At 34.4% G+C, this 23515-nt stretch overlaps 1 protein-coding gene across 3 annotated transcripts in view; it reads right to left on the bottom strand.

The window, feature by feature from the left end:
- Positions 1-23515, bottom strand: part of macrod2 (mono-ADP ribosylhydrolase 2) — an 862504-nt gene that overhangs the window by 232128 nt on the left and 606861 nt on the right. For all 3 annotated transcript variants that reach the window (XR_015505021.1, XM_087277688.1, NM_200549.1), the window contains 1 exon segment: positions 15573-15646. Coding sequence is in view for 2 of the 3 variants with exons in the window: in XM_087277688.1 (XP_087133814.1) it covers positions 15573-15646 (74 nt within the window). In the remaining variant the exon portion in view is untranslated.

The following is a 23515-nucleotide window of genomic DNA, read 5'->3' as shown; positions in this document are numbered from 1 at the left end:
AGATGGCACAAAATAAACAACCGTGTTTATAAAATGAAATAAAACGCGAGGGAGAAAAAAAAAAGCCACAGCCCTTAAAAGCCTTAAAAGTGCAGTGACATCGGTGTCGCTTAGTAACGATTGGTTTCTTCAAGCACGGCATGGGTTCCTGCTTCAGTCAAGGTTTTATTAGGAGGGAATCTCCACAATCTGTTTCATGTGTCAGAGGCGCGTGGGTGATGCCGTCCGTCTGGACCAGGGTCCGAGACGCTATATTAAACCGTCTGCTGGTTACAAATTTGGAGACGGCGGCCAAATAAAGTGTCACGCTGCATTTTTCACTGGCAGATTAAAGCAGTGTAGGTCTGAATTACATCGAATTAGATGTGAAAATGGGAAATAAAGCAAACAGATGACTCGAGCTGCTTGATGCAGCAGAGAGGAGAAGCACATTTGTGGCATTTGGACAATCAGTGGCCGTGATTGAAGCCGAGTTTTCCGAGCACTGAAAAAGGCCACTGCAATCACACACAGCTTTTTTTCTCCATCTTAAATGGGATGCTGTTACAGTTGTTCTTTTGGTCACCCTGCACTATTTGTGAGTTAAATTTAAAAAGTGACATAGAAAGGATTTAATGTAGAGATTAAAAGAAAGAATAAAAAGAAAGAAAGAAAGAAAGAAATCAAATAATTTAGCCAATCAATAAATCAACCAATCAATAAATCTATTTATTCAATCCCAAATTTGAGTAAAATAAACATGGATAAACCCAACCACTGGGTTGAAGTGACAATTACACATTTCCACTGCTAGAGGGCGCTCATTCACAACTAACAAAGGCAAAGTTTGAACACTCCATGATCAAGTGAAGAATTATGCGAGTCGTTGTCTTCATTACCACCTGTGGTAGTCCTGCAGAATCATGTTCATTGATGGGTTGAAGTATTCAAAACCTATTATATGATATGTGAGGTAGAGAATAAAAGAATGTCCTCATTGTCAGTAAAAATGAGAGTGCTAAAGCAATTGCTAAAGAAAGACGAGTGTAATGCAGGAGGAAAGCAGCAGAGCTTTTATTATGTCACAGTAGACCACTTCTGGTTTCAGTTGTCATCATGTGGGAAAGAAGCAGTGCTGTATTATCACAATAAATGCATTTTAGGTTTCTGTTATAATGCGGCTTGGTGAAGTCTAATAAAATGCACAACATATAAAAATGTCTTTGGTGTTTCTATTTTTTACATAAATAAAAATGGAAATTGTAGATATATGATGAGATTATCATGACGACATAGGACACGGTTCGTGTCTCTAGATATAATTCTTTTTTACTCAAATTGTTTTGTCCTCCCATTTCAATAAATATGAGTGGGTCCTTCTTGAGTGGTCAATTCTATATCTTGTATATTCAACCTGGTCGTATCTATTTTCAAAATGGCAGTTATTTCCTTCAATTACTGTACTAATGGATTCACATCATGTTGTTTGTCCATTCATCCCATTCCATTTGCTATTTCTCATTAATGTACAAATTCAAAGCCAGTTTGACATCAGACACAAGCATTGCACATTCTGCAACAACTGTAGGGCTTCCTTAGCTACTTTATCTGCCCATTCATTCTTTCAGCTAATCATATATGGCCAGGAATCTAACAAAAATAATATCAAAGTATTTTTTTAATGAGTCCATTTTCTCCATAGGGTAGATGTAGAGATAGTGTTTATTCCCACACAAATATACTTTAGGTGAATGATTAATGTGGCTTCTTCAATTTTATACAACTCCTTTTATAGCATGGATGTTGTAATGTGATTAAAATATGATCAGTAAATAGACCTCAGCATTCATAGTTGTTGAAGTGTGAACTGAGATGAAAAGCCGTTTACTCGCATGCGACCAGCAGGACCAGCAGGCGCGCACAGAAAACCCATTGAAAATTCTGGAGTAAAATAAATTAATTATAAAAAATATATGAAATAAATAAATTTATAAAATAAATAAATTAAAATACTTTAAAGACAGGGTGGGGAAAACTGTAATTTAGTGCAGTGCTTCTTGTACATTCTAAGACCCACTTTATTTCATTTAGGCAGTGAAGGTTGTTGATTTAAAAAACAAAACAAAAACAGACCTTAAACATATTGATCTAGTAAAGGCATAGAATTTACCGGAAGCGTTTGACCCAGGTTACATGACATATTATAAGGCATATATCCTATAATGCTGAAAATCATAGAATGATCAGTTTTCATATACTTGAGTGCTTTTAAACAAGACATAGAATCAAGTGAAAAAATAATAAATGACTAATGTTGCCATTTATTTTAGATCTGTTCAAGAGCTAAAAGTAATGAACAGATTACTTCAGATGTGAAAATTGAGCTTTGACCAGGATTACTCTTTCCGAACAAATTAAACCAATCACTACTGCAGCAGATGCCTGTCCATCTGACAATGATCTATCTGAATTGGTAAACCAAAAACTCCATTTTAACCATATCTATTTAGACAGGAATAAAAATAACACTTCATATGATGCCCAAATGACAGCAGCATCATGACCTGTTAAGAACAGTCTGAAAGGAGTACATTTGCTCTTCCTCATTTCCCTTAACCTTACTAAAGAAATAACTGTGCATACTATTAAAACATGCCATGACCAAACATTTACTGGAACATGACCCAGTTTGGTTTAGAGACCTGTGTTTTTAAGAAGCACTGAAACAGAACTACACAGTTTATTAAATCTCTGAAAAGAGGGCATCCACTGTAATTGATTCATCATGTTGGCTGGGGCACAAAATGTCTACGGCTGCCATAGCCTGTCATACAGAAATCATACTGATGTCATAGTGATGTGAAATATATCCGAGAAGGAGGGTGCAGTGTTGTCTGGATGTATAAGAGTGGATGAAAGTGTGACTTCCTGCTTTGATGCCCTCAGATGTTAGAGATCATGACAGAGCTAGAACATGCAGAGCTGTAGACATGTGCACATCCACTTCTACTCAACTTCACCACAACAGAGAGAGAGAGTTAAAAACACCCACTGCTTGGCTTTCAGTATGATTTCACACAGGGCACAAATGTTTTCTGTGAAGCTATATATATCTAGCAGGGCCATGATGAGCTTGACCAGGGGACAAACACAAAGCTAATCTTTTTCAAAATAAAAGAAGAACCTCTGGTGACCCTGAAACCTGAACCACCATAGTCCACGCTAGAGGGGTTAGGTGCTTGTGTATGGCTCCTTGTGTGTTTATAACACCATTTTCTGTAGGTAGGGTCTTCAAAAAGACCCTTTTTTTAAAGAGAAAAAGGTAAAAAGCTGCAACAAACATGAATCACTGTGTCAAAACTCAGCAATCCATCACTCTTATTTAAAGTTTTATGAAAGACATGTTTTAATAATTCCTTAAAGTCTGTCCGAAACAAATGTTTACAATGTTTATTTTACTAACTTACATTGTTATGTTTAAAGTGAATAATTAGTGCAAGTTAACTGTCATGATCACCAGCAATCTAACCTTCATAGATCGCTGGAGAACATTCACATTTACAGGGACTACAATCCTGGCTCAATATGAACTACTAGTCCTGTCATGCACCACACGAACACACCTGCTCCAAGTCTCCATTGATTACACTCACACAGCTGCTCAAGTACTGATTACACACACATATATACGGCTCACTTTGAGACACTCATTGCTAAGTCTTGTTATATTGAAGTGTGAACATTACGATGCATGTTCTTTGCCTTGTCCTGCCGTGTTGTTGACCCTTGTCTAGTTTTGTATTTACATTACCTGCTGCCTGCCTGTACTGACCTCTGGCCTGTTATTAGACTACGACTTTGAACTCTATTTGTATACCTGATTGTTGTCAGCGTCCCACTTCACATTACATTAACCACTGACAAACAAATGGTGACACTTTAGTTTAGGTCACAATTCATGGTATTAAAACCATTAACTAACGATACAAGCTTAATATACAACTATTTTACTGTTTATTAACAGTTTATTAATAGTTGTTGGGTTTAGGTTTTGGGTAGGATTAGGGGTAGAGAATTAGATCATGCCTTAAAACTACTAATGAACAGTAATATCTCAATAATAGGCAGGTAATACGCCAGTTATTAATAGCATGAAATGTGACCTGAACTAAAGTGGCTCTAAAAAAAAGTTTTGGTAATCTTCGAAGTCTGAGCATTTTCTTCTGTGTTTAGAGTGACAGTCCTACTGTTGACATCAACTTTAGGGCTTCCATAGCAACTGTATATCTATAGCCTTTACATGTCCCTCTTATCATTAGTTTGCTATGAAAGAATGATGTGGAAAAATATTCTGTACTACTCAATATTCTGATTCAGTTGGAAAGGTAATCAACATATTTCAACATATTGAAATAAAAAGTCTCAGCAACTTCCAGTTAATGCAGACTTTAAATATATGAAACACTTTGAATCTAAATAGGCTGGTAAAATTTTTTTTTTAAAAATCTACGAATCAATCAAATTCATCAACAAACAAACAAGCCATGGAAGAGCTTGTGATGGGTATGTTCCCCTCGTTTTAACATAAAACCACATTGTAAAAATCTAAATATTAAACGAAAATTATTGAGCTTCTAACTCAAGTTGAGTTGCATTTATTAGATGAAGATGTTTGTAAATTGAGTGACTAAAAGGCCATATCTCTGCAAAGTCAAATCAAAATTCGTATGTGTTAGTAAAACTATGTTTTAAGGTTTCAAGATAGCTATAGCACAATGCTACCAATTGCTCAGGAGATATAAAAACTGTCTGTTTTCACTGATAATTTCTCTCTGACGTGTCATGGTGGCACAGTGTGTAGCATAATCGCCTCACAGCAAGAAGGTCACTGGTTCAAGTCCCAGATGTGTCAATTGGCATTTCTATGTGGAGTTTGCATTTTTTCCTCATGTTCGCGTGGGTTTCCTCTGGGTGCTCCGGTTTCCCCCACAATCCAAAGATATGCGGTACAGGTGAATTGAATAAGCTAAATTGGCCGTAGTGTATGTGTGTGAATGCATGAGTGTATGGGTGTTTCCCAGTGTTGGGTTGCGGTTGGAAGGGCACCCGCTGTGTGTAACATTTGCTGGATAACTTGGTGGGTTATTCTGCTGTGGCGACCCCTTGTTAAAGGGACTAAGCCGAAAAGACAATGAATGAATGAATGTATTTATGTCTATTTATAAAAAAATCTAAATTTACTTACAATATTTATTTGCAAAAATGTAAAAAATATTTACAGTCACATAAATTAATATTATTATTTATGATAATAATAATAATACTTATTAGACTATGCATTGTTTTACTTCCCTTACATAAATAACATATTTAAAGACATTTGATGATATCAAGTTAAAAATAAAAACAGTTTGTTTCATACATTTTCAAAATGTTGCCCTTTACTGTATTTCTACAAGTAAAATCCCCAACCTCCTTCCTCACTGCAGCCCAGCTTTCCTCAGAAAACCATATCTCCATTACTCTTCCCCAATGCGGTATAGTGAGCACACACCCTGGCCCGCGAAGGTTAACCTTCAGTCATCAATCACAATTGTCGGAGTACGAGGTGCTGCTGCACGGCTGTATCATGATATATTACACATATAAGTAGAGGCATCTTAAGGTGGCTAAGAGCCTGGGCCCTAATTTACAAGCCAGGTCTAATGCACTTATTGTGAAGTTAACGGTGTAGTGCATACATGCACTTATGTCCCGGGATGCTCTCCACCGACTAATGCACCTCTGGCATGCCAAGTCTGTAATGGCATTCTCACTGTTATAGACAGGGATGCTATCAGCCCTGCAGATTATTCTTCATCCATCAGATTTCAGCTGTGAACTCTGGGGTTCCACTGAGAAATTGGAATCCACTGAATAGAATAGAATAGAATAGAATAGAATAGAATAGAATAGAATAGAATAGAATAGAATAGAATTTTTAAAGATCCTCATGTTACATTATATTATGTTTCTGAAAGTTAAAGTCTGTGGCAATGTGCACGTATAAATGTGTGTATAAACATGCATGTTTTCTGATATAGAAATAATATGTAAATAATGTATGTATATATTAGGGGTGCAACGGTTCAGTCTACTTTCCATTATCGTACAGTATGTGCTACGTATAGAAAAAAATAGCTACAGAAAAATTCACTGTATAAATTAAAGAGCAAAATACATATTTATTGGTTTACAAACACCTGACAATGTAGCAGGCTTCACACATATGACTGTAGATTTCCATGTTCTCTCATTAATTAAGTAAAAGTAGGGCATTTCAAATAAAATCCTTAAGAACAAATAGAGAAAAAGCTAAGACTTTCTTTTTTTCTGTTTTACATCTGACTCAACAGTCTCAACCAATTATGCAGATAAAACTTAAGTCAACAAATCCTAACAATTGAGCACTTTTAGATTATTGATTACTTATGTTTACATTATGGTTGCTTTCATAGTGAATGAAACTTCAGCAAAGAGAGAGTATTCATCTCTTTTCTCTCGTCTTAATTCAGCAGACACAGTCAATCGTCAAACTGTTCTTAGCAGACAGCGGGTAAACAAAATAAATAAATAGCGGAAGCAATCAGGTGCGGAAAACACCCAGTGGGAGTGCGACTGCAGTAACAGACCGCCCGACCTCTTTAGGCTGTATGTCCGGGTCCGTATGAGACACTTCTTGGTCTGGACACAGACCTTGATCTTCCTGTTAGACTTCATTTACCAACACTGGCATTCGTTATGTTTTGTGTCTGCCTGAATTTACATTGAGTGCTTGTTAAAATACTGATGGCAATGCACTGTTTTGGTCTGTGCTTTATCTTCTTCACTTGCTGTACTCTGAGAAACTCAACACACACACATACACACTGGCATGTGAGGAAAGGTGATTTAAATACTACAACAACAACAACAGATTTATATACTAAGAGGTGATTGGACAGGTCACAGACATGTGAAAGGTAATCAGAAGCGTACAAAGGCAGAACTTTTTTACTTTGTCGCAGTTGTTTTTAATCACCAAACTAATATTTATTCATGCATTAATTTTCTCTTCAGCTTAGTTGCTTTATTAATCTGGGGTCACCACAGCAGGATGAACTGCTAACTTGTTCAGCATACTGTATGTTTTACGCAGCGGATGCCTCTCTAGATGCAATCCATCACTGGAAAACATCCACACACACTCATACACTATGGACAATTTAGCTTACCCAATTCACTTGTACCGCATATCTTTGGACTGTGGAAAAAAAATGGAGCACCCGGAGGAAACCCACATGAACACAGGGAAAAGTCCACACAGAAATGCCAAATGACCCAGTCAATGCTCAGAAGCGACGTTCTTGCTGTGAGGCGATCGTGCTACCCACTGCGCTACCGTGACGCCCTCCAAAGAGATATTAATAATACATATTCTGAACTGCAGATCACAGGGTGCACTGAACTGTGGGAGGACAAATCGGACGATACAAATTTTTTATGTATTTTATATATATATATATATATATATATATATATATATATATATATATATATATATATATATATATATATATATATATATATATTTAGCATAATCTATGCAATACGTGACCTGCAGTTTTCATGACAATTGGTCACTCTAATGTTACATTTTTCTAATATGTATATGTGGTTTTTCTATTTTTTTTTAAATTGGCCATGTGTGAATAAGTGTGTATGGGTGTTTCCCAGTACTGGGATGTGGCTGAAAGGGCATCCACTGGGTTAAAACAAATGCTGGAATAGTTGGTGGTTCATTCTGCTGTGGGAACCTCTGAATAGAGACTAAGCTGATAAACAAAGTAAATGAAAAAAAAAGCATTAAAACTTTAGCATTTGATCATCATCTGATACCCAGGGCTGGATAAAATGTCCAAATAACCTGGGTATCAAAAGAATATGTGGAGAATGTGAAGTGATGGGATAATTATGCTGTGTAAATTGGTTTCAGTACAAATTATTTGGGTGCACTAAAAGTTACTTGATTCAAGTAATTCCTTTAGTGAAATGAAGGCTGCACAGAATTATGGTTTGAATACAAATATAACACAGCAAAAAAATGCTTTTCTTACTTAGATTTTTTGTCTTGTTTCTAGTCCAAATATCTGAAAATTCCTAAATCAAGAAGAATTTTCTACACAAGCACAACATATTGTCTTGTTTTGAGAAATAATATGCCATTATTAAGTGAGTTTTTCCTTAAAACAAGCTAAATAATGTGCCAATGGGGTAAGCAAAATAATCTTACGTCAAAAGAAAAAACAAGATTAATTTGCTTACCCAATTGGCAGATTATTTAGCTTGTTTTAAGGAAAAACTCATTTAATAATGGCATATTATTTCTCAAAACAAGACAATGTGTTGTGCTTGTGTAGAAAATTCTTCTTGATTTAAGAATTTTTAGATATTTGGACTAGAAACAAGACAAAAAAATCGAAACAAGAAAAGCTTTTTTTGCAGTGAATGGGTTTGTTTAACAAGTGTCTGTGCACAATTAGAAAGAGAGAAAATTAGAAATTAGAAATTATAAAGAAAGAAAGAAAGAAAGAAAGAAAGAAAGAAAGAAAGAAAGAAAGAAAGAAAGAAAGAAAGAAAGAAAGAAAAAGAAAATCCACTGTAAATAAAAAATAAAATAAAATAAAAAATCAGCAGTTGCCATCAATTCACATTACAATATATAAACCCATTTCTTTTTATCTTGAAAATGTCTAAAACAGATCAAATAAAACAAATAGGAGCCAGAAGCAATGTAAGAAGTGAGTAAAAAAGATCAGGTAACACTTCGGGTGAAGACACACTATTAGAACAGAACAATAAATCCCTCTTACGGCTCTTGCTGTTTTTTGTCCTCTCTGGCTAAATACTCTGTAATTAATCCTCACTTCCCCTCAGTTCACAATCAACCTGCGGCCTTTGCTTTGGCCTAACAATCACAATAAATTAAACTGGCCTCTGCTCCTGCAGGTAAAAGCCATTCAATAAAAACGGCTGAGAAATCTGTTATGCAATCTATTCTCAGAAGCCTGGAGGAACAAGAGCTGCAAACTTTTATTTGTTTGTTTTTTTTTCTGTGTAAATACATGGCAACAGGATCACTTGCAAAACTTTCCAGTTCATATTCTTATTTACAAGGTTCAGAGCACATCCTGAATTATGAATAAAGAGGTTCACACCACTGTTATCCATCCTATGTCTGAGTTATAAGAAAAAGCAAGGGTTCCATCAGTGGGATGATAAATATAAGAATCCCTTAAACTTCTACTGCTCCTACACCCTAATATAACATCACTTGACAAACTAAAGTAATAACATTGTATTTTAGATTGGATTACATTGTAGATGAATTACATAGTATTTTAGATGACAACATCAGTACGTTTATTATACTGTATGTAATGGTTCTATTCGATTGCAGCACTGTTAACACTATAGTGATTTTGTTTTAAAATGTAAAGGAGTTCTTTTCAGTTACACAAGAGACATGACTGTTATAGTGATGACAGCCAATCACATACCACTATACACAACATATTCTTTAACTGAATCGACCGGCTTGCTCCCTCTGGTTCAAGATTTGTATAAAAAGACTGATCATAAAGCATTGGATGATTACCAACTGTGATAAGTTTGATCTATTCGTGTCAAACCACTACTCTCTGGTGTTGCAACACAGTGATTGTCTAGAGTCTGTCCAAGTATATTTGCAAGTAATCTGATAGTTTGATGCCTGTGATTAATAATATTTCAACTTCAGTCATGATATATTATTTGTTAAAGCCACCCTCAACCTCTAAGCACTGCCCCCAACCCTTTAACTGCCTGCTCAAAATGATTGACCATATTTTGGCTGTTTTAAGTAATGACTGTTAAAGTCATTCAAAGAATTACAGTTTTAAATAATGGTTTACATAAACAGCTTTGTTGGTTTACAAAAAAAAAAAAAAAGGAAACAAGCATAATCCTGCTGCACTACTACACTTGATTTTGGTAAGAAAACGTTAAATAAGAATGTAAAATATTTTATGCCATACTTCTAAAAAATATAGATGATTTAGTGTTATAAAATGTTTTATTTTGTTTTGGTTTTTAAATAAATTGGTCTTACACTTCATATTTGTGTTAACTAGCGACTTTAGGAAGTAAGAAATACAATTCTTTTTTTTTTCTTGGTGGGGCAGTTAAAGGGCTAATATTTCTGTATATTGACCTTATTCTTCAATGCGGAAGGGCTCTCGTTTTTGCAATTGTTTTATAACTTATTCAGTTGCCTATGGGGGAAATGACTAGGACTAATAAATGGCAGAAAATGGTCAAATTACTCGCTCTACAAACAAGTGTGTGCATGACTTTACAGACAAAGCAGAATAATGTAATAAGAAAATATCAGTTTACAACATCAAGCAGCATAACATACTCTTTTGAATGTCTAAAAATGAATGGAAGTGAATGAGACAGGAAGTTTCAGGCCAAAACGATTCAAATGGCTGAGCCCGCTCATACACAAAAATTAAGGTCAATACAAATGATTGCAGCACCACCAGTATGTCTCAGTAACTTGGTTACATCTAATTTCTCTCGGTCTTCACTTCTTTAAATGTGTGAAGTGCTAGGATTATACATTAGCGGCTACATTCACATGCAGACTGAAGTCTTCATTTAATTCTGTTTATTCTCAATATGAGCTTACTTGGATTAAGATAATAGGAAAATACTGCTTACAAGCCAAATTCTTAACTGCAGTGTTTTAATGGGGTCAGTGAAAGGATTACGGCAGTATATCAACAAAGTCAGTGTCAGCGTTACATGACTGCAAACCTGAGATTCAGAGACCAGAGGTCTAAGCAACATTTAAAGTTTCCTTTAAATGTAAAAAAAAATAAATAATAATAAACAAATAAAGAGGGCAGCACGGTAATGCACGGCTCTTGCCTCACAGCAAGAAGGTCGCTGGTTCGAGCCTCGGCTGGGTCAGTTGACATTTCTGTGTGAAGTTTGCATGTTCACCCGTGTTCACGTGGATTTCCTCCGGGTACTCCGGTTTCCCCCACAGTCCAAAGACATGCGGTACAGGGGAATCGGGTAAGCTAAATTGGCCGTAGTGTATGTGTGTGAATGGAAGTGTATGGGTGTTTCCCAGTGATGGGTTGCAGCTCGAAGGATATCAGCTGTGTAAAACATATACTGGATAAGTTGGCGGTTCATTCTGCTGTGACCCCAGATTAATAAAGGGACTAAGCCGAAAATAAAATAAAATAAATTAAATTAAATTAAATTAAATTAAATTAAATTAAAAAGCAGTTTGTATGTATGGTAATTGTCATGTTCACCAGCGTTCTAGCATTGGAGAACTATACATCTGCCACTATATGAAATACAACTCCCATAAGTCTTTGCATTCACACACCAGTTCCTGATCCCCCCTAATTACACACACACAGCTGGAAGCTCATGATGGACTGATTACTTGATCTATAAATGCATCTCACTCACACACACACTTGGCTGAGTCTTGTATCCTGTAAGTAAGCATAACGAAGCATTGTCCTTGTCTTGACTTGTTTTATTTATTTTTTTAATCTTTGCTTTGTTTATAGTTTATGTTGTTTTGCCAACTTTCCTGACCATTCGTCTGTTTTTCCGATCACCCTTTGGATAACCTGAATGCTTCTGTCTGTTCTCATTTCGATCTTTGCCTGCCTGACCAATCTCTTACTAAACTGCATTTGGATCCTCAGCTCTGTTGTCACCTCAAGTTATTACAGAAATAATATGCAAGCGAAAATATCAAGCATATTATGGGGACAAGCAAGACTTGCAAAAAGACCATAACAATATCCTTTAAACACAATTAAACTCATTCAATTTACATCCTGTACCACCAGGGCCTCCTACAGGGCTCGAAATGAACCTTTTTACCTGGTAGTACTGGTGCTCCTAACTTTAAAAATGTGGTTGCACCAGCCAAAATTTAGTTGCACCCACCAAGCATTATGTGCACAGTTACTACAAGTTTTATATTAACAGATTTATTCCACTTGAAATCCTCCTGACGATTGAATGAAGGATTAAATAGAACATCTCATGCTTAAAATGTGTAGATTCAGTAGCAAACACTGCTACCTGAAAACTTTGTTACACATACTTTACAGTGAATGGTATTAGTAGTCTTATACACTCTTTGAAAAGTGTATTGTTAATCAGCTGTGCCATTATTTGTAACTTTAGGTGGTTTCTAAAACAAAATCTGTGCTTTTCATTTTGTCATCTTCAGCGCTTTACATTTTCACAGTTGAAGCTCCATCACCTGAAGGCAGAAAGCATTGACTGAATGATTGACAGCTGATATTAACCAATGCATTCGTGTTCACTTCTTGGGCAGTGTGCCAATCAGAAGAGCTTGAAGGCGGGGCAAGCTTTAAACAAGATGCGTTTATTGTAGAAAGTTGATGTGAGGACTGTTTTAAACCATTCCGAGTGCTGAGTATATTTAGGAGCAAAAATGCATTCTGCCTAAATGTTTCATAAATCTGCACATCTGGTGAACATTTTGCAGTGAAAACTGGTTGCACGACAACAATTTTATGCACTCGCACAAATGCTCCCAAATATATTTTGAGGTTGCATATATCAAATTTTAGGTGCAAATGCGATCAAAATGGTCACAATTTCGAGCCCTGTCTTACTGTATGTTATATGTATCAAAAATTACAACAAAAAAAAACCTTGCTTGTTATAATCAAAGCCAAGTACGTCAATAGCACAAGCAACATCACAGTTTATGATTGCTTCTAGATTGAATTATTGATCTTGCTTGTTGTAACACCGGGATGATTAGCTGGTAGGTCAGCAGCTGCACTTCAGTTAACGTGAAGTTAAGGAGGATTTCATTTATCCACTTCTATGACTGTCAGAACAAATCATGTAATGAGCTTCGTATAGTCAATTCCGTTTAACCAAGCTTTATGAATACACAATGACATAAGTAATCACAAATAAAGCTGTCAAGTCAAACACATAATTATCACATACACCTGTCAACATCGCTACACATTCAAGCACCGTCATTCCTACAGCATCATAATGACTTAATTGATTTACAGAATTCATTCATTCACACTTATTCTCAATCTTCCTGCACCGAATAGACGATTGCAGCACAAACTCATTTCAAAAGCCAACAGACCATGTAAGGACGTTAGTCAAGCTGAAATGCTTTCTAATTCAGTGTGTGTGAAGCTAACTAGCTATGCGGATGATCAAGGGTTTTCACAACCAATTTGGAGCCTTTATTTGTCTGGATCCAGATATAAGATAAGACAGGTCATTAATGCATTGCTGAAAAGGCTCACATCTCAAAGTTGTGCATCCTAGCATTTTTGCTAATTCTATAGTTGTGACTAAATAGCCAGACGTGACATGAGAGAGAAACAATCAGACAGAGACAGACAAACATGACAATTGAAGAGAGCTGTTGCCACTTCACATTTTCCTCCTGGAAGAGCTGTGAGCTTTAATTGATTTTCCATCAGTGAAATGGACTGTGGATCCCGGCTTCAGCACTTCCTTTTCTGCATGGGCATTTCTTATAAAAATCTGCTCTTCAAAACCAAATGTTGCCCTTTACAGGTATGCTCACATTTACTGTTTATCTACAAGATGTTGTGGGTCAAATCCAGTCATTGAAATAAGAATCCATGTTTTTTTTTTTAATTGTTTGTGTTCAATTTGGTCCCATTAATTCACAAAATATAAACCTACTAGTTTTAAAAGCAATGTAATGTAACTATGACAAAATGACCAGGTGAAAAAATACCAATATATAAATAATAATAATAATAATAATAATAATAATAATAATAATAATAATAATAATAATAATAATAATAATAATAATAATAATAAACAAATATATGCCTGTCACAGTATGGTGTAAAATTGATATTAGTTTTGAGAGTGGGGTAGCATAACTATGCTTTGGGACAAAATGACCAGGTCAAAAGGATCACTATAAGTAGCCAATATTTGCTCCTATAACGGATTTTCAGTCACATGTTATTTACCTTCATTTCATGTACACTTACTTAACTGTATCTGTGTAGTCTTTTAAAGTTTCCATAGAATGAATTAATACATGAATATATTAAATTGTTCTCTGATATCTACATACAGGGCAAATTTTACAATTATATACACGTCAAAATAACAAGAGATACATTTAAACAGACATTAAGGCTCTTAAGGGTGACAGTGGATACATTTATAATCTGCATATCCCACATTTTACATTCTAATGAGTTATTAACACTCTGTGGTCATGCATAGGTAGGTGCACCCGGAATCTGTGCACGCAGAATTTCGCAGATTTTTCGCAGAATTTCTGCAGATTTTCACAGATTTTTACCCTATCATTAATTCTGTTCATTTACTTGAGTAAACGTGTGTAAATCTATATTTATTCAGTTTTTTAATTAATTTCAGTAATATTATTGACCAATGTGAAAATGTTCATCTGATTTATGTACAATGCAGTTTGTACAGTAATATTTTTTGTCTTTTACTAGACATATTATGTGACAAACTTGCTTTATTTACCAAATAAAGTGAATCTAATTGGATTTGCATTTTAAACATTAAATAAAAGTTCAAATATGTTATTTTTTATTTTATATATGGAGGTTTTAGCTATGATACTCCCAAAGCAATTCCGCAGAAATCCGCAGACTTTTAGCAAAATTCTCCGCAGAAATAGCAAAAAACATCCGCAGATTCGGTCTGGCTCTATGCATAGGTGCCTGCTTCTTTACTCTTCTTTAAAATTCAATTTTAAAATTTTAAATTTCAAAGTTAAAGTCCCACATTCATAGTAAGCATAATACAAACTTAGATAAACTTAAAAACAATGGGAAAAGTGATATTCTGATGTAATTTCACTAGACAAGATCGTGGCCAATCAATCGCAGCCATATTAATGATCCTATTTGGATTATCAGAGTCACTGTTTTATTCAGATTGGCCTGCCTTTTACTGGGATGTACATGGGAACAAGGAACCAATGGAGTTTGAGACTCATGATACATTATTTCCATGTACTGAACTTATTATTAATCAGCTATGCCATCTAGACTTTCATTCTATCACTCCTTTAAATGCATATATTTTTCTTAAATAGTTTTATCAATCCAATTACTTATTACTTGATTACTATATTAATTAATAATTAAATATCACCATCAAATGTTAATGGTGCTCAAAAGTAGCAAAAAGGCATTTACACAACAACTGCAAAAACAAAATGCAACAAATTTACACCCTTCAGTCATTTCTTGCATAAACCGCTTAATTTGTGACAGCAATAATACATTTTTCCTTGTGCATAAACAATAATGCCTCTTACCCTTAAATTTGTCGGGTATTTAAGCATCACTTCGCACCAATTACCAACTATTTTTTGCATGTGTGTAAAAGCGAGCGCATATTGAGTCAGATATGATGGTTAACAAAAAGAGTTTAGAGCCACCAGCATTTCCTACCTCATCTTGGTGCTTTTCGATCCACTCCTGCACGGTTTTCAGGGCAATTTCTGCAGCCGGCTCATTGGGAAAACCTGTGGATACGGAGGAGAAGGTTTCAGTTTTGACTTTGTGCCTTAGAAAGTGACTAGCATATGTACTCACACTTTAACACTTACGCAAACATCACCATATGGCTGTTTGCTGTACAACTCACTCCACACTTTCAGCACTTACTACAAACAACAGTCTGTAAATATGAACACAAACCCAACACTCAACAATCTCACCACTTATTCATCCAAAAGGAAAAAAGAAAACATATTTTTTATGAAACCGGCACATCTGACGTAAAATAATTGGCATCACTGTTTGTACATAACCATCTCACATTCCCAAATGTGCTCTATTAGCTATATTTATCACTGCTGCTTGCCAATTCCATGTAGATTTACTGATCCATTAAGTTGCATGGACACGATCATTTACACGGGGGTCGACACACCATGATCTTGATGAGAAAGTAATGACACGTTGACCAGTAAATGTAAGAGATGATGTCACTAACTGCCATATTAATCACCAAAGCCTGAGCCGAGATGAGAAACCGGGCTTGGTGTTAACACAGCGTATCGATTGAGGAAAAAAAATAGATTGGAGGAGATTAATATTTAATATCGCTGAAAGAGAGGAGGAGGAGGAGTCTGCAAACGGGTGCCTTTTCCATTTGAGAAAGTTAATTAGTTTCTTTTTGATTAGAAACATTTAAAAAAGACACAAAATTGGCTTTCAGTGTGAAATCAGCTTACAAAAAAACAAGTTAGATCTTTTTTAATGTCAATGCCACACAATCATGTTGCATCATAGGATTCATAGGAAAGCCTGACATACCAAAAAATAAAATTCAATGTGGACATACAAAAAATGTATGTTAAAGGCTGATAAAAACAATGCAGTATGAGTGTAAAGTCATCAATGGTGTAAAGTAGCAAATTACAAATACTCAAATTATTATATTTAAGTAGTTTTTCTAAGAAATTTTCATTTAAATATGTGAACTTTTACTTTTCCTTGAGTACACTTTTAGAGTAGTATCGGTACTTTTACTCCACTACTTTCCTTTAACCTACAGTCACTACTTTATTATTTCCTGTCTATGGGGATTACAAAAATCAGTCCTGTGATTCCTGTCCAATCAAGCAATGCATTACATTACATACAGAATGCCAAGAGCGACAGCCTGGCAAATAAGTGAAGCAAATGTTTATTTTAATGTAGAATTACAAAGATTGTTATGACACTTAGTTCATGTTTGAAAATATGAGGCGCACCACACAGGGCAGTGCAATACTTTTTTATTTAGAAAATAATGTTTTGCATTTTGTCTTTTTGTCAATCAAGCACAAGCACACTACAATTTGGTTTGCTGCTCACCTTTCCATTTACTCAATAATAAAAATAAAAAAAACACACACACAATTGACATTAGGTGCTTTTAAGCTCAGAGTTGACTTTTGTACAACTTTGCAAGCAAAGAGCTCACTGAAATAGAAAGCAAGTTTGAAAAAGGCTGCAAAAAAAGCCCATTCTGTGTGACTGGTGCCTAATACAGCGATGACTAATGCAGTGAGCACAATAATTCCAAATAAATGCCCTATAATAATTTTAATAAAAATAACACAGCTGCTAGTTTCATGCACTGATCCCTTTATGTATATGTGTATGTATATATTTACACATGCGATTAACACAGAAAACCTATACAATTGTGTTTTTTTTCTCATGATGGCTTTTTGTACACTACCAGTCAAAAGTTTAAAAAGTTTAAATGTTTTAAAATAAGCTTATCCTGCATATCAAGGCTGCATTTATTTAATGAAAATTAAAGTAAAAATTGCAAAATTGTCAAATGTTATTGCACTAAAAATAAACTGTTCAATTTAGTATATAATTCATATATAAATAAATATAATATAATTTAGTATATAACAGTTTAATTTAGTTCAATAATTAATTCCATTTATTTTAAAGATGAATTTTCAGCTTAATTACTCCAGTCTTCAGAGACACTTGATCGTTTAGAAATCCCTCTAATATTAATTATTATTGCTATTATTATTAATATTATTTTTAATGGTAAAAGTTATGAAAGCAATAATGATTGGACAACTAATTTCATTTGAAACTACATACAACAAGCAGTTATTTAAATGTTTTTTTTATAAATATTTAACAATTTATTTACATTTATAAATAAATGCCGCCTTGATGAAGAGAATTACTTTCTTAAAAAAATCAAATAAAACTGACCGCAAACTTTTGAATTAATCTTAAAATAATCAGAGTCTTGTGTGGGTTTAAAAAAAAAAAACTCCAATAGTTTACAACAGATTTGAGTTCTTTTTTCTAGACATGCAATAGGATCAGTGGCTCTAAATGCATGGTTTGAGAAAAAAACTAGTCTGATGAAAGTCAAACTTGAATGTTAAATATGCCCCCTTTTTAAAGTCTGAAAAATAATCTGTCAATAGGTGTATTATTTACAAAGAAATTGTCTATACGTAGCTTTTGATTCACAAAATATAATTATTAAATGTGATTAATGATATATAATAAAAGCATGCATTAAAATAGAATTAAAGCAAGCACCTTCCTAGTTTGCATGTACTGGCACCTGCAAGTACAGTTAAAATGATTAGCCATCCTGTGATTTTTTTTTTTTATTTTACAAATATTTCCCAAATTAAAAAATTATGTTTAACAGAGCAAGGGATTTTTCCACAGTATTTCCAATAATTTTTTAAGCAAGTCTTATTTTTTATTATTATTATTTATTTTATTTTTTTAATTTTTTTTGGTTGGTTGGTTGGAATAAGTTTTTAATTAATTAAAAAAAAAACTATTCTAAAGCCAATATTATTACCTCCTTGGGCAGTTTTTTTTTTAATTGTCTACAGAACAAACTACTATTATACAATGACTTGCCTAATTACCCCAAATTGCCTAATTAAGTTAAGATTTTGAATGTCACTTTAAGCTGAATACAAGTATCTAGAAAAATCTCAATCAAATAATATGTACTGTCACCATGGCATAGATTAAAGAGATCAGTTAGAAATTACAGTAGTTATAAAATTGAACATGTTTAAAAATGTGTTCTCTCTGTTAAACAGAAGTTGACGAAACAAATATACAGGGGGCCTACACTGTAAAAAAATTAATTCGTAAAATTTACGGTAAAAAACCGGCAGCTGTGGTTGCCAGTACTTTACCGTTAAAAACACAGTACAAACCGTAAAAGTAATTTCTAATTTTTACGGTAAACTACCGTATTTTCTTAATTTATAGATGTAATATGTCTGTATTTTGAAACGATGACCATCTACAAATCTTTTGTTACACAGTTAAACACGTTAGCACACCCGCATGCAGGTGGTGATAAGGAAGTTACATAATGAGCCAACGCTCATTACAATCAACTTTTCACACAAGCAGAAAAGAGTATCAGCATATAGAAGGTGCTCAGTGTCATTCACACAGCTACTAAAAACCAGTGTGGTAACACGCATAAAAATAAAGTAACAAAATAAACATTGTTTATCAACATTACATGTAACATAAATCTCTAATGTACATAACTGATGGGGAAACAACTAAAAATATCTATAGTAATGTCAAAAAAAAGCATAAAAAGTGATGTGCCATACAGGGAATTCTGGGAAAGTCAATTTACGGTTATTCACCGTATATATTAAGGAAACATACCATTTACCAGGTTACAGATTTGTACTGTAGCATTTTAACAGTTTTTTACCGTTGAAATTACGGCAATTTTTTACAGTGTAATAATTCAGGAGGGCTAATCATTCTAACTTTAACTGTATACAATTTATGTACAAAAAAAGCCTAAACAATTGTACTACATTTCAAATAAAAAACAATAATGACATCATAATATTTATTTTTTGTGCAGTTATTAATAAATGGTAAAGACTGTACCCAAATAGCACCTATTTTGTAAAACTGCCCTATCTGTTCCCTGTTCCCACTGCCCCTGGAGGTCTATCTCGCTGCCCAGACGATGGGTGATGGAAGACGTAATTAACACACAGTTTCAGCAATGTTTTCAGTGCCTGTTTCGCCTCTCTATCTGACACCGCTCTCCTGACGTCCTGTCTGGGCCTTTCAACACCAAATAATTCGGGGATGGGTTGGACGCGAGGGAGTCAACAGCAGCCCTGTCCTGTCAGTCTTTGCTCCATCTATTCCCTGTTTGTCCGCTCCTTCTGTCTCTCTTTCTGACAGGATGAATCTCGGACTGATTTCTGCTGCTGGCTGGATGCCTTCAGACCTAACCTTTGGGTCAAGAATGCGCTTGAGAAACTGATAAACCTATTATCTCTCGAGTATAATCCCCTTCTAAGAATCATATGAACACCAGTGTTTTTTGGCTGATTTTCACAGTAAACAAATTGAGAGAAACAGACAAAATTACTGTTTACAAATAAACACTTGACAGCGGCGTTCCTAGCTCTTCAGGTAACCTGTAAAATAGATTTTTTTGTTGCTGTTTTTTTCCCCCATGAGGGCTTTATTTGTATTGATCTGAAGATGACCAGAGCTGAGTGTGTGGGTGGAAAAACTCAGTTTCCAAATGATAACTGCAGATTTTTATTTTATTATTATTTTTGTAGGGCTTGCATTGGGATCAGTAGCCAAATGCAGGCTTTGATAAAACAATTACAGACAGTAAAGCAAGTCTGATGAATATCTGAGTAACAATGTTCCTTTTTACAGATTATTTTCATCTTTTTGTTTTTTTTTTAGAATATGCAAAAGGTACAAATTGAGATCATACAAATACATAAAATAAAACATCAACAAAAAACAAAAACAACAACAATACAGTCAGGTACTGGCAGGTGCATGTGTGTGTGTGTGTGTGTGTGTATGTAAAGGTAACTTGGTAGACAGGTCAGAGTACATGCATAAGGACAATAACAGTCACTAAATGAAGCAAGTATCATAGATATAAATAAACAGATAGAAAGTAATCTGTCAGTGGTAAGGAGTGAAAACAATGCTAGTAATGTATGATAGTAATAATGACAGTACAAAGAAAGAAAGGACAACAGCAAAAATAACTGATAACAATAATAATAATATATTTCTATTTATAATCTAGTTGTTTTCATCTAATACACCAGTGTTTCCCAACCCTGTTCCTGGAGTACACTACATATTTTTGGAGTCTCTTCTAATGTTCAGATAATTTGACTCAGGTGAGTTTGATTAGAGCAGGGGTGTCCAAACTTGGTCCTGGAGGGCCGGTATCCTAGAGAGTTTTGCACCAACTTGCCTCAACACACCTTTCAGGAAGTTTCTAGTATAAGAGCTTAATTAGCTAGCTCAGGTGTGTTTGATTAGGGTTGGGGCTGAACTCTCCGGGACACTGGTCCTCCGGGACCGAGTTTGGACATCCCTGGATTAGGGAGAGGTTGAAAATGTGTACTGTTGGTGAGCTTTTAGGAACAGGGTTGGGAAACACTGTATTACACCATTAAAAAAAAGTCGGTTAAATAAAAGCTAAATTATTTTAACAGAAAATGCCTAAAGCTTGTGATTTACTGTTGTCGTTCTGTTTGTTTATGCTTATGCACTGAAAATACAGTTAAACAGTTTAACCTTTTCACTTGTCTGTTAATTAATTATTTATCCTTTATAGTCTCATGTCTGTTGTTCTGTGCCAGTTTGTTGTCGTACATGCATCGTTTCCAGTCTTGTCCAGTTGCAGTTTTTTGTTTATTTGTTATTTTTGTTAATGTTTTTTTCTTTTTCTGGGTGGTTTTTGTTGCTTTTTTGTTTTATTTTTACAATTAATAAATACCCATTTTAGTTCTGCATTTGAGTCCTCGTGCTTTCCCTACCCAAATACTTGACAAACACATGGAAAACAATATGAATTTTTATTCATGTATTTTAATATTTGAAGTAGTCAATTTGATGCCTTAAAAGTTAGTTCATAGTGCTTTTTTGTTAAATGTTAAGCTTTCTAAAAGAAAAAGTTGACAGCTATCACAATTATATAGCATGTGTGTTAGCAATGAGTCTCTGATCTTCATATTCTTGAAAGTCACTGTCATATGTAGTGTATATGTTGTAATATGTTTATATCATGTCAAACTACATCATGTCAAAAAAAAAAAAAGTAAATGTTGCTGACGTGTAAAAATCATGTATAGAAATATTTCCAAGCTTTAGGCTAAAGAAAAAAAAAGTAACTAAGGAAATGTGTTACTCTCCCCTATTTAAAATGGCATGAACTTCAAGCGTTTATTGAATAAATGTTCACAGACTTGTTATTGGTGTGGTCCTTAGAGACAACGTGGATGCGTATCACAATATCTGAAGGGCGAAAAACGAGTCAGAGGCCATCAGACTCATGTTCATCTCGAGTCTGTAGTGCATTTCTGTTTTTAATGTAAATTGATTTTTGCTTCACATGCATTAATTATAAAAAGAGAGGAAAAAAAGAGAAACCGATCAAGAGAAAAGCAGAGAGGTCACTGAGAGCGGTCTTATGTCTGTCTATTGAGATATAGACGAGAGGTCAGAGTTTATAGAGAGGTTCTTTTGATCATGTGTCTCTCTTCAGATTGCTTAACATGTTCCACACACATCTTCACAATAAACACATCAAAATCTACACTCTACAAGGAAATGTTTTTAGTCTCCCTAGTTGATGCATTTCAAAACGTAAGAGTTTTTGGGGGGGGAATTGTAACTTTTCATGCTGTGGTGGATACTAGTAGTAAAGTAAAGACCACCAGGGGTGTCCTAACTTGGTCCTGTAGGGCCAGTGTCCTAGAGAGTTTAGCTCCAACCCTGATCAAACACACCTAAAGCAGCTAATCAAGGTCTTACTAAACATACTAGAAACTTTCAAGCAGGTGTGTTGAAGCAAGTTGGAGCTAAACTCTGCAGGGCACAAGCCTTCCAGGACCGAGTTTGGACATCCCTGACCTAAACTAAGACCAAGTTAAAACTAAGCCAGACCAGCATTATCAAAATTCACCCGTGAAAACCTACATTTATGGTAAAGCCTAGAAGGGATACAGCTGCAGATACTGACATCAGTATTGCTTAATTTTGTGACACTGTAAAACAATAATTAATAGTTAATCATTAATAATAACTATTATTAAAAGGTTTAGGGTTGGGGTAGATGTTAATAAAATTCAATTCAATGGGTATACAATAATAATAATAATAATAATAATAATAATAATAACTGCAAAAAGTAATCTACTTAAAGTGAGTAAACATTTTAACTGAAAAGAGACAAGTTTTTTATATAATATACTCACTATATTTAACTTTATTTTATATAGTGAGTAAACATATTGTAACTTAGAACTGTTAATTGACTTAATTTAGAGTAAAAAGTGACTAAACCCCTTGACTTTTTCAACAAAATAAACTTAAAAATAAAGTTTAAAAAGTAAGGGAATATAAACACTTTTTTAAAGCAAAGTAAACTTATAGTTCTTAAACTGTATTTATTCTGCACTTGCAACTGCATACATAATTGAATGTTCATGTGATTAATATTTTATAAAATTAAGACCAATGTGACAAAGTGAGACAAATTGTATGTTTAAGCAGTAGGTGATTGCAAATCACCTACACTGTAAAAAATTTTATGTTCCACACAATTCCTTTATGTTGTCCTGACATAAGATGATTGTTAACTTAATCATTTTTTACAAATTGAAGTGGATTGAAAGTAAAACAGTTCAGCTACAACAAAAAACTTTTAAAATTTCCTTTTAAATAAGTAGTTTGAACAAATCATTTTTGAGTTAAACAAGTCATTGAATTATTACCCTAATTGTTAAAGCAGCTGCTTCAAATTAGAATTAGTTTGTAACTGGTTTCATCCGTGAAATTTAACACAAACTTCT

This window comes from Danio rerio, chromosome 13 (assembly GCF_052040795.2).
Source record: "Danio rerio strain M-AB ecotype USA chromosome 13, GRCz13ab, whole genome shotgun sequence".
Lineage (NCBI taxonomy): Eukaryota > Metazoa > Chordata > Actinopteri > Cypriniformes > Danionidae > Danio > Danio rerio.
Note: the sequence above shows the minus strand (reverse complement) of the source record. Positions and strands in the feature narration are given on the sequence as shown.